The sequence below is a fragment of the Nansenia antarctica genome (assembly GCF_963989245.1).
Source record: "Nansenia antarctica genome assembly, chromosome: 9".
Taxonomy (NCBI): Eukaryota; Metazoa; Chordata; class Actinopteri; order Argentiniformes; family Microstomatidae; genus Nansenia; species Nansenia antarctica.
The window spans coordinates 46,389,311-46,401,810 of record NC_137679.1 but is presented as its reverse complement, the minus strand read 5'-3'; the positions used below and the strand labels follow the sequence as shown (position 1 = coordinate 46,401,810).

At 51.9% G+C, this 12,500-nt stretch overlaps 1 protein-coding gene across 1 annotated transcript in view; it reads left to right on the top strand.

Moving 5' to 3' along the window:
- itsn1 (intersectin 1 (SH3 domain protein)) overlaps positions 1 to 12,500 on the top strand; it is a gene marked incomplete at its 3' end in the record, with an annotated part of 104,499 nt that overhangs the window by 29,782 nt on the left and 62,217 nt on the right. The window contains 7 exon segments of the mRNA XM_080539321.1: positions 1,595 to 1,701; positions 2,120 to 2,183; positions 4,995 to 5,132; positions 5,476 to 5,591; positions 6,238 to 6,500; positions 7,854 to 8,003; positions 9,056 to 9,196. Of these exon segments, the coding sequence (XP_080395447.1) occupies positions 1,595 to 1,701; positions 2,120 to 2,183; positions 4,995 to 5,132; positions 5,476 to 5,591; positions 6,238 to 6,500; positions 7,854 to 8,003; positions 9,056 to 9,196 (979 nt within the window).

Sequence of the window (12,500 nt, the reverse complement as noted above, 5' to 3'; positions counted from 1 at the left end):
CAGTCTCTCAGCACCCGTCCCAGGACGCCATCCGGCCCCGAGGCTTTCCTGGGGTCCACCGCCTTCAGTACGCGTCTCACCTCGTGCTCTGTGAGGGTGAGGCTGCTGAGAGCTGGAGAGAGTGGTGTCTGTGTTGTGGTTACCTCCGTTCGCCCCTCGTCGAACCGGGCGTAGAAGGTGTTCAGCTTTCCCGCCAGCAGGGGGTCGTCCTCTGCGGCTGTGAGCCTGTTGGCTCTGAAGTTTGTCATCTGCTGAACCCCCTGCCACATCCGCCTGGAGTCGTTGCTCAGGAGGCATTCCAGACTGAACATGCTAGGCTTTACAGACTGAACATGCTAGGCTTTACAGACTGAACATGCCAGGCTTTACAGACTGAACATGCTAGGCTTTACAGACTGAACATGCTAGGCTTTACAGACTGAACATGCTAGGCTTTACAGACTGAACATGCCAGGCTTTACAGACTGAACATGCTAGGCTTTACAGACTGAACATGCTAGGCTTTACAGACTGAACATGCTAGGCTTTACAGACTGAACATGCTAGGCTTTACAGACTGAACATGCTAGGCTCTACAGACTGAACATGCTAGGCTTTACAGACTGAACATGCTAGGCTCTACAGACTGAACATGCTAGGCTTTACATACTGAACATGCTAGGCTTTACAGACTGAACATGCCAGGCTTTACAGACTGAACATGCCAGGCTTTACAGACTGAACATGCTAGGCTTTACAGACTGAACATGCTAGGCTTTACAGACTGAACATGCTAGGCTTTACAGACTGAACATGCTAGGCTTTACAGACTGAACATGCTAGGCTTTACAGACTGAACATGCCAGGCTTTACAGACTGAACATGATAGGCTTTACAGACTGAACATGCTAGGCTTTACAGACTGAACATGCTAGGCTTTACAGACTGAACATGCTAGGCTCTACAGACTGAACATGCTAGGCTTTACAGACTGAACATGCTAGGCTTTACAGACTGAACATGCTAGGCTTTACAGACTGAACATGCCAGGCTTTACAGACTGAACATGATAGGCTTTACAGACTGAACATGCTAGGCTTTACAGACTGAACATGCTAGGCTTTACAGACTGAACATGCTAGGCTTTACAGACTGAACATGCTAGGCTTTACAGACTGAACATGCTAGGCTCTACAGACTGAACATGCTAGGCTTTACAGACTGAACATGCTAGGCTCTACAGACTGAACATGCTAGGCTCTACAGACTGAACATGCTAGGCTTTACAGACTGAACATGCTAGGCTTTACAGACTGAACATGCTAGGCTTTACAGACTGAACATGCTAGGCTTTACAGACTGAACATGCTAGGCTTTACAGACTGAACATGCTAGGCTTTACAGACTGAACATGCTAGGCTTTACAGACTGAACATGCTAGGCTTTACAGACTGAACATGCCAGGCTTTACAGTGGAGTGCTTGTATAGCGTTGCGGCAGGCCTGAATATTGAAATGACACCCTCTGAAATCACACACACACACACACACATACACACACACACACACACACACACACACACCCCTCACCCCAGGTGTGTATGTCTCCCCCCCAGCGCCCCCGTGGCTCCGCCCCCAGACTGGGCGGTCCCCCAGTCCTCCAGGCTGAAGTACAGACAGCTGTTCAACTCCCACGACAAGATGATGACCGGCCACCTCACTGGTACCTGTCTGTCTGTCTGTCTGTCTGTTGTCTGACCTGTCTGCCTGTCTGCCTGTCTGCCTGTCTGTCTGTCTGTCGGCTGTCTCTCACCTCACTGGTACGTCTGTCTGTCTGCAGTCTGTCTGTCTGTCTGCTGCCTGTTTCTCACCTCACTGGTACGTCTGTCTGTCTGCAGTCTGTCTGTCTGTCACCTCACTGGTACACCTGTCTGTCTGTCTGCTGTCTGTTTGTCACCTCACTGGTACGTCTGTCTGTCTGCAGTCTGTCTGCTGTCTGTCTGTCACCTCACTGGTACACCTGTCTGTCTGCTGTCTGTCTGTCTGTCTGCTGTCTGTCTGTCACCTCACTGGTACACCTGTCTGTCTGCTGTCTGTTTGCTGTCTGTCTGACCTGTCTGTCTGATCTCTTGTGTGTTCAGGTCCGCAGGCCAGAACTATCCTGATGCAGTCCAGCCTCCCCCAGACCCAGCTGGCCTCTATATGGTAACCTAAACCTAACCCTAACCACAACACAACCACACCCTAACCACAACACAACCACACCCTAACCACAACACAACCACACCCTAACCACAACACAACCACACCCTAACCACACCCTAACCACCACACCCTAACCACAACACAACCACACCCTAACCACACACTAACCACAACACAACCACACCCTAACCACAACACAACCACACCCTAACCACAACACAACCACACCCTAACCACAACACAACCACACCCTAACCACACACTAACCACAACACAACCACACCCTAACCACAACACAACCACACCCTAAACACAACACAACCACACCCTAACCACAACACAACCACACCCTAACCACACACTAACCACAACACAACCACACCCTAACCACAACACAACCACACCCTAACCACAACATGACCACACCCTAACCACAACACAACACAACCACACCCTAACCACAACACAACCACACCCTAACCACAACACAACCACACACTAACCACAACACAACCACTCACTAACCTCCCCCAGACCCAGCTGGCCTCTATATGGTAACCTCACCCTATATTCAAATTAAAATGACATGTGGGGTTCCCCAAGGATCAATCCTTGGCCCCCTCCTATTCAATCTCTACATGCTTCCATTGGGACACATCATAAAAAAGAACAAAATTGCCTTCTTTTTCACAAACTACAACTCGATAACTAGATCGGCCTACTATCTACCTGGAAAACAAGAATGAGAGGTTTCATGTCCAAACAAAACCTTGAAAAACTAATCTATGCATTTGTTTGGAGTAGACTTGATTACTGTAATGGTCTACTAACAGGCCTATCTAAAGGAGCTGGTCTACTAACAGGCCTATCTAAAGGAGCTGGTCTACTAACAGGCCTATCTAAAGGAGCTGGTCTACTAACAGGCCTATCTAAAGGAGCTGGTCTACTAACAGACCTATCTAAAGGAGCTGGTCTACTAACAGACCTATCTAAAGGAGCTGGTCTACTAACAGGCCTATCTAAAGGAGCTGGTCTACTAACAGGCCTATCTAAAGGAGCTGGTCTACTAACAGGCCTATCTAAAGGAGCTGGTCTACTAACAGGACTATCTAAAGGAGCTGGTCTACTAACAGGCCTATCTAAAGGAGCTGGTCTACTAACAGGCCTATCTAAAGGAGCTGGCCTACTAACAGGCCTATCTAAAGGAGCTGGTCTACTAACAGGCCTATCTAAAGGAGCTGGTCTACTAACAGGCCTATCTAAAGGAGCTGGTCTACTAACAGGCCTATCTAAAGGAGCTGGTCTACTAACAGGCCTATCTAAAGGAGCTGGTCTACTAACAGGCCTATCTAAAGGAGCTGGTCTACTAACAGGCCTATGTAAAGGGGCTGGTCTACTAACAGGCCTATCTAAAGGAGCTGGTCTACTAACAGGCCTATCTAAAGGAGCTGGTCTACTAACAGGCCTATCTAAAGGAGCTGGTCTACTAACAGGCCTATCTAAAGGAGCTGGTCTACTAACAGGCCTATCTAAAGGAGCTGATCTACTAACAGGCCTATCTAAAGGAGCTGGTCTACTAACAGGCCTATCTAAAGGAGCTGGTCTACTAACAGGCCTATCTAAAGGAGCTGGTCTACTAACAGGCCTATCTAAAGGAGCTGGTCTACTAACAGGCCTATCTAAAGGAGCTGGTCTACTAACAGGCCTATCTAAAGGAGCTGGTCTACTAACAGGCCTATCTAAAGGAGCTGGTCTACTAACAGGACTATCTAAAGGAGCTGGTCTACTAACAGGCCTATCTAAAGGAGCTGGTCTACTAACAGGCCTATCTAAAGGAGCTGGTCTACTAACAGACCTATCTAAAGGAGCTGGTCTACTAACAGGCCTATCTAAAGGAGCTGGTCTACTAACAGGCCTATCTAAAGGAGCTGGTCTACTAACAGGCCTATGTAAAGGGGCTGTTCATAAGCTGCAGCTCATCCAAAACGCTGCTGCTAGGGTCCTAACAAAAACAAAGAAGTCTGAACACATTACACCAATTCAGATTCAGATTCAGATTCAGATTCAGATAACGTTTATTGCCATTATGCTTGACACATATAGGAATTTGCTTTGGCATTACAGAAGGTGCATTTATGCTTTTTTCACATATATATGAACAAAACAAGTACAATACAAATGCAAAAACAGGCAAAAACAGGACAACACAGGACAGACAGTGCATGGATAGTGCTGTATGTAAAGTGCAGTGCAGAGTTAATTCAAGGTCCAGTGCATGTTCAGTCCTGGGCAGACTTGGAGGCGGGGGGGAGGGGGAAGCCAGAGTCATTTAGCAGCCTGCCGGCTGAGGGGAAGAAGCTGAGCCTGTGGCGGGCCTTCAGTGCCTTAGGCAGCCGCAACCTTCTTCCAGAGGGAAGCAGGGTGAGGAGGCCGTGGCCGGGGTGGAAGGGGTCGGCCATGATCTTTCTTGCCCTCCTCAGAGCCCTGGTGTCATGCAAGGAGTTGAGGGAGGGCAAGGGACAGCCGATCACCCTCTCTGCTGAACGTAGCACCCGCTGCAACTTGGCCTTGTCCTTGGTCGTTGCAGCAGGGAACCAGGTGATGATGGAGTGGGTGAGGATGGACTCTATGATGGCCGTGTAAAACTGGACCATCATGGACCTCGGCAGGTCCGAGGTCCTGAGATCCACACACTAACCACACACTAACCACAACACTACCGCACCTCTAACCACAACACTCCCACACCCTGACCCTGTTCCTCTTGTTGCCATAGGAACCTGTCTGACCCTGTTCCTCTTGTTGCCATAGGAACCTGTCGGACATCGACCAGGACGGGAAGTTGACGGCTGAGGAGTTCATCCTGGCGATGCACCTGATAGACATGGCAATGTCTGGTCTCTCCCTGCCCTCTACCCTGCCCCCTGACTACATACCTCCTACCTTCAGGTATTACCCTGACCCCTACATACCTCCTACCTTCAGGTATTACACTGACCCCTAACCCTGCCCTCTACCCTGCCCCCCGACTACATACCTCCTACCTTCAGGTATTACACTAACCCCTACATACCTCCTACCTTCATGTATTACACTGACCCCTACATACCTCCTACCTTCAGGTATTACACTGACCCCTACATACCTCCTACCTTCAGGTATTACCCTGACCCCTACATACCTCCTACCTTCAGGTATTACCCTGACCCTGACCCTGTCCTCTCTGACCCCTGACCCTGTCCTCTCTGACCCCTGACCCTGTCCTCTCTGACCTCTGACCCTGTCCTCCCAGGCGTGTGCGTAGCGGCAGTGGCGTGTCTCTGTCCAGCCTCTCAGCTGAGCCGGGGAGACTAACCCTGCCTGAGGACCCGGAGGAGGACGAGCTGCAGGCCGACAAGAAGCTGCCAGGTGACCTGCTGGACTTGGCCCCGCCCCTTATACACAGGCCCCGCCCCTTAGAAACATGCCCGTCTCTTTTACACAGGCCCCGCCCTTTAGAAACGCGCCCGCTCCTTATGCGTAGGCCCGTCCCTTATAAACAGGCCCCTCCTTTTATAGGCAGGCCCGTCCCTTATAAGCAGGCCCCCCGTCTTTTGTGCGCAGGCCCCGCCCCTTATAAACAGGCTTCGCGCCGGGCTGGCCCCGCCCCTTATAGACAGGCCCCGCCCCTTATAACCGGGGCCCCTTTTTTGTAAACAGGCCCCGTTTCTTGTAAACAGGCCCCGTCCCCCCCGCACCAGGCTAGACAGGCCCCTCCCCTTCAACACTAAACAGGCCCCTCCCCTTCAACACTAAACAGGCCCCTCCCCCTCCACACCAGGCTAAACAGGCCCCTCCCCTTCAACACTAAACAGGCCCCTTCCCTTACACACTTAACAGGCCCCTCCCCTTCCACACTAAACAGGCCCCTCCCCCTCCACACTAGGCTAAACCACATTGACGGTTTGATCTGATCTGACTCTGTTAACCCCCCCTTCCTCCCCTCCTCCCTCCCTCTCCCCCTCCTCCTCTCCCCCTTCCCTCTTCCTCCTCCCCCCTCTCCCCCCTCCCTCAGTGACGTTCGAGGATAAGAAGAGGGAGAACTTTGAGCGAGGCAACCTGGAGTTGGAGAAGCGGCGCGCGGCGCTGGCGGAGCTGCAGAGGAAGGAGCAGGAGAGGCTGGCGGCCGTGGAGAGAGACGAAGCGGAGCGGAGGGAGAGAGAGAGGGAGGAGCAGGAGAGGAGGAGGCAGCACGACCTGGACAGACAGCTGGAGAGGCAGAGGGAGATGGAGAGACAGAGGGAGGAGGAGAGACGCAAGGAGATCGAGAGGAGAGAGGTGTGTGTGTGTGTGTGTGTGTGCGTGTGCGTGTACGTGTGCGTGTGCGTGTGCGTGTGCGTGTGCGTGTGCGTGTACGTGTACGTGTGCGTGTGCGTGTGTGTGTGTAGGGTATTTCCTGAGCCTTCTCAGAGAAATCCAGTAAGAGAAACCTTTAGAAATGTTCATTTATTGCCGCAATTGGGTCATCCCAGCAGCAGGTGGTGCTAGACTATCGTTAGGTTACAGACACTGTAGACCAGGACATTCTAACAGACTAACAACCTGGGTAGGGCTTTCAGGCACTGCCCTAAACTGGTGTAGATCCTACCTACAGGACAGAAGCTACTATGTCTCCATTGGCAACTTTGTGTCCGACCAAATTAAAATGACATGTGGGGTTCCCCAAGGGTCAATCCTTGGCCCCCTTCTATTCAATCTCTACATGCTTCCATTGGGACACATCATAAAAAAGAACAAAATTACCTAACACAACTATGCAGATGACACTCAAATCTACATAGCCCTCTCACCGAACGACTATAGTCCCATCTCCAATCTCTGTAATTGTATTGAACAAATAAACGCCTGGATGAGACAAAACTTCCTCCAGGTAAACAAGGACAAAACAGAGATAATCCTCTTCTACTACTGTTAGACATCACAGGGTCACGTCACTCCCTGGCTAACGGTCTCGGGTGTGTGTGTGTGTGTGTGTGTGTGTGTGTGTGTGTGTGTGTAACCCTGTGTGTGTGTGTAACCCTGTGTGTGTGTGTGTGTGTGTGTGTATAACCCTGTGTGTGTGTGTGTATAACCCTGTGTGTGTGTGTAACCGTGTGTGTGTGTGTGTGTGTGTAACCGTGTGTGTGTAACCCTGTGTGTGTGTGTGTAACCCTGTGTGTGTGTGTGTGTGTAACCCTGTGTGTGTGTGTAACCCTGTGTGTGTATAACCCTGTGTGTGTGTGTGTGTGTGTGTGTGTATAACCCTGTGTGTGTGTGTGTGTGTGTGTGTGTAACCCTGTGTGTGTGTGTGTGTAACCCTGTGTGTGTAACCCTGTGTGTGTGTGTGTGTGTGTAACCCTGTGTGTGTGTGTGTGTGTGTGTGTAACCCTGTGTGTGTGTGTGTGTGTATAACCCTGTGTGTGTGTGTGTGTGTGTGTGTGTGTGTAACCCTGTGTGTGTGTGTGTGTGTGTGTGTGTAACCCTGTGTGTGTGTGTGTGTATAACCCTGTGTGTGTGTGTGTGTGTGTGTAACCCTGTGTGTGTGTGTGTGTGTGTGTGTGTGTGTGTAACCCTGTGTGTGTGTGTGTGTATAACCCTGTGTGTGTGTGTGTGTGTGTGTAACCCTGTGTGTGTGTGTGTGTGTGTGTCCAGGCAGCCAAGCGTGAGCTGGAGCGCCAGAGGCAGCTGGAGTGGGAGAGGAGCCGCAGACAGGAGCTGCTGAGCCTGAGGAGCCGCGAGCAGGACAGCATCACCCTGCTGAGAGCCAGGAAGCACACCCTGGAGCTGGAGCTGGACGCCCTGGTACACACACACACACACACACACACACACACACACACACACCCTGGAGCTGGAGCTGGACGCCCTGGTACAGACACACACACACACACACACACACACCCTGGAGCTGGAGCTGGACGCCCTGGTACACACACACACACACACACACACACACACACCCTGGAGCTGGACGCCCTGGTACACACACACACACACACACACACACACACACACCCTGGAACTGGAGCTGGACGCCCTGGTACACACACACACACCCTGGAGCTGGAGCTGGACGCCCTGGTACACACACACACACACACACACACCCTGGAACTGGAGCTAGACGCCCTGGTACACACACACACACACACACACACACACACACACACCCTGGAGCTGGACGCCCTGGTACACACACACACACACACACACACACACACACCCTGGAACTGGAGCTGGACGCCCTGGTACAGACACACACACACACACACACACACACACACACACCCTGGAGCTGGAGCTAGACGCCCTGGTACACACACACACACACACACACACACACACACACACACCCTGGAGCTGGACGCCCTGGTACACACACACACACACACACACACACACACACCCTGGAACTGGAGCTGGACGCCCTGGTACAGACACACACACACACCCTGGAACTGGAGCTGGAGCTGGACGCCCTGGTACACACACACACACACACACACACACACACACACACACACCCTGGAGCTGGACGCCCTGGTACACACACACACACACACACACACACACACACACACACACCCTGGAACTGGAGCTAGACGCCCTGGTACAGACACACACACACACACACACACACACACCCTGGAGCTGGACGCCCTGGTACACACACACACACACACACACACACACACACCCTGGAGCTGGACGCCCTGGTACACACACACACACACACACACACACACACACACACACACACACACACACACACCCCTCTAGTAACAGTGTGTAGTAACTGTGTGTGTGTGCGTGTGCGTGTGCGTGTGTGTGTGTGTGTGTGTGTGTGTGCGTAGAGTGATAAGAGGAGTCAGCTGGAGGGGAAGCTGCAGGACATCCGGTTCCGGCTGTCGGCCCAGCGGGTCGTCATGGAAACCACCACCAAGACCCGCGAGCTGAGGATCGCCGAGATCACACACCTGCAACAGCAGCTGCAGGTACGCACACACACACTCACACACTCACACACGCACACACACACACACACACACACACAAGCCCCTTTCACACACAGTTCCTTGTAAATTACATTACTTACCCGGGTCCGCCAGTGATTTTCGCCGTTCACACCTGAGCTAAATGAGCTAAATGAGCTAAATGAGTTAAATGAGCTAAATGAGTTAAATGAGTTAAATGAGTTAATGTTAATGTTAATGTTAATTTTATTTATAATGCGCCCCCCATCCAACTTTTACATCGGCCCGGGGCGCAGCCCGGGTAAAGGAACAGATAAAGACAAGGACAAGGAACACAGAAAGCAAACAGACACAGACTACTTAAACGAACTTCTCAAGGGATACAATTTACAACAAATAGGGAGTAGACTTAGGGAACATCATTGACGAAGAGGTGGGTTTTTAACTTGGCTCTAAAGGAGTCCAGAGTGGGGGCAGACTTGATGGCGGAAGGGAGCGCGTTCCACAGGGTCGGTGCTATCACCGCAAAGGCACGGTCACCCTTCCTCTTGAGGTTGGTGCAGGGGGACCCTCAGGCTGAGTTGGGCGTCGGACCTGAGCCTGGGCCTTGAGGTGGAAGACAGGTCCAGGAGGTCCTTGATGTAGGGTGGGGCGAGACTGTTGAGAGCTTTGTAGACAAAGGTGCAGATCTTGAACTTCACTCTCTTCTTTACTGGGAGCCAGTGAAGGGAGATGAGGACAGGGGAGATGTGGTCCCTCATTTTAGTGGCTGACACCAGCCTGGCAGCGGCATTTTGGACTAGCTGCAGGCGGTAGATGGTCTTATCAGGAAGTCCAGCATAGAGTGAGTTGCAGTAGTCGAGCCTAGATGAAATTAGCATGAGGACGACCCTCCTCAGGTCACTGGGGGTGAGGAAGGACTTGATCTTGGCTATGATACGTAGTTGGTAGAAACATGACTTCACGACGGAGCTCACTTGTCGGTTAAGGTTGAGCTCGGAGTCAAAGATGACACTGAGCTCGGAGTCAAAGATGACACCGAGGTTCTTGACATGTGGTCTGACAAGGGTGGACAGGCTTCCCATGTTGGTGCTGAGCTGAGTGATGGCGGTGGTGTTGCCGATGAGGAGGATTTCCCCCTTGCTCTCATTCAGCTGTAGGAAGTTCTGGGCCATCCACTCCTTCACATCGTGGAGGCAGTCCATCAGGCGCATCAGATCGGCGGGGTCGTCAGTGTTGATTGATAAGTAAAGCTGGGTGTCGTCCGCATAGCAGTGGAATGAGATCTGGTAGCGTTGAGGGATTAGACAGAGGGGGAGCATGTAGAGGGAGAACAAGATGGGACCGAGGATGGAGCCCTGAGGGACCCCACAGGTGAGGTTGGCTTGTCTGGAGGAGCTGTCTGCTATGTGGACGGCGTAGGTTCTATTGCTGAGGTAAGATTTGAACCAGGACAAGGTGGTGTCGGTGATGCCAACCTCCTGGTGGAGTCGATTAAAGAGGATGGCATGGTCTATGGTGTCAAAAGCTGCGCTGAGGTCCAGGAGGACCAGGGCAGCACATTTCCTGGAGTCTGCGATGAGGAGGAGGTCGTTCCAAACCTTTAAAAGTGCCGACTCAGTGCTGTGGCCAGGTCTGAAGCCAGACTGAAACTTCTCCAGGATGTTGTTCTGTTGGAGGTAGGGCCATAGCTGGCTGAGGACAGCCTTTTCCAGGAGCTTGGCCACGACTGGGAGCTTGGAGATGGGTCTGTAGTTACTGAGGTTGGAAGGGTCCAGGTTGGGTTTCTTAAGGAGAGGCTGTACCACTGCTTGTTTGAGGGTGGGCGGAACAATGCCAGTGGCCAGCGAGCTGTTGATTATTGAGAGGATGTGTGGCCCTACTGTGTCGAACACCTCTTTGAGGAGGGGGGTAGGGATGGGGTCCAGAGGCGATGAGGCCGGCTTCAGTACAGCGGCCATCTTGGATAGGGCTGGTAGAGTGAAGGGACAGAAGCTGGAGAACGTGGATGAACATCCCAGTGTGGTGGCTAAGTCCTTGGGGGAGTGCGGGATGTTTTTTCTGATATTGGTGACTTTATCAGAAAAAAGGATAAAAATTCCTCGCACCTAGCCGGGGATGGATCCTGGATGACGGTAGGGGGGGGGGTGAACAACGGTGTTGATCGTCCTGAATAACACTCTGGGGTTGTGTGAGTTAATGGAGATGAGAGTGGCAAAGTTCTTAGCCCTTTCAGTCTTTACGACCTTCTGATAGGTCCTCTGCTTTTCCCTCAAAATCTCGAGTGAGATGGTCAGCCCGTCCTTTTTCCACCTGCGTTCCGCCTGTCTCCACGCTCTTCTCTGAGATCTGATGGTGTCGTTGAGCCAAGCCGTGACCCTGGGTTTGGGCTTTTTCAGGGTAAGCGGGGCTATCGAGTCGAGGATGGAGCGACAGGAGGTGTTGAACATGGAAGTGAGTTCCTCTGGGTCAGATGGTGCCTCCCCTGCCCTGGTGTTTTGGGCGGCCATGAAGGCAGAGGAAAACCTTGGGGCTGTCTGGGCGTTAATGCATCGAGAGAGGCGAGCAGAGGATTGGGTAGAGGGAGGGATGGACAGAGATGAGGTGAACAGAACTGCCTTATGGTCACAGTCAGCATGAGCCAGCATGGTCTCCACGTCACTGATGGGGATGTTGATTGAGAGGACCAGATCTAATGTGTGTCCTCCACTGTGGGTGGGGCCAGAAACATGCTGAGTCAAACCAAATGACTCGATCAGGTCCAGGAATTCAGACTCGAAAGCCCGGGTGGGATTATCCACATGGATATTGAAAATCCCCCACGATAAGCACCTTGTTATGGCTGGGAATGATTTCAGTAAGGAGATCAGAGAATTGGGATGTAAAATTCTTGGTTTCCTTAAAGGTCTTGCTGTCCGTCGGGCGGTAGATGATCATGATGAGGAGGGTTATGCCTACTTTCAGCAACTGAACCTCAAAGCTGGAATAAGTATGACAGTTCAGCAGAGAACAGGTGTATTTGTCCTTATATAGGCAGGCCACGCCCCCTCCCGTCTTACCACGTCTCGGGATGCTGTGGTACTTCCAGCCAGCTGGGCAGAGTTCGTTGAGAGAGGAATAATCCCCAGGAGTTTGCCACGTTTCTGTGATGAAAAAGAAAGAGAGATCTTGTTTGGATATAAAGTCATTCAGCACGGATGTTTTCTCCTTCACCGATCTGGCGTTCAGGAGTCCCATCTTCACCACTTCACGAGTCACGGGCGAGGTAGGTGTCTCTACAGGCATGTGTTGATCTCGAGGCCGGGTGGGAGAGAGGGGTGACGGC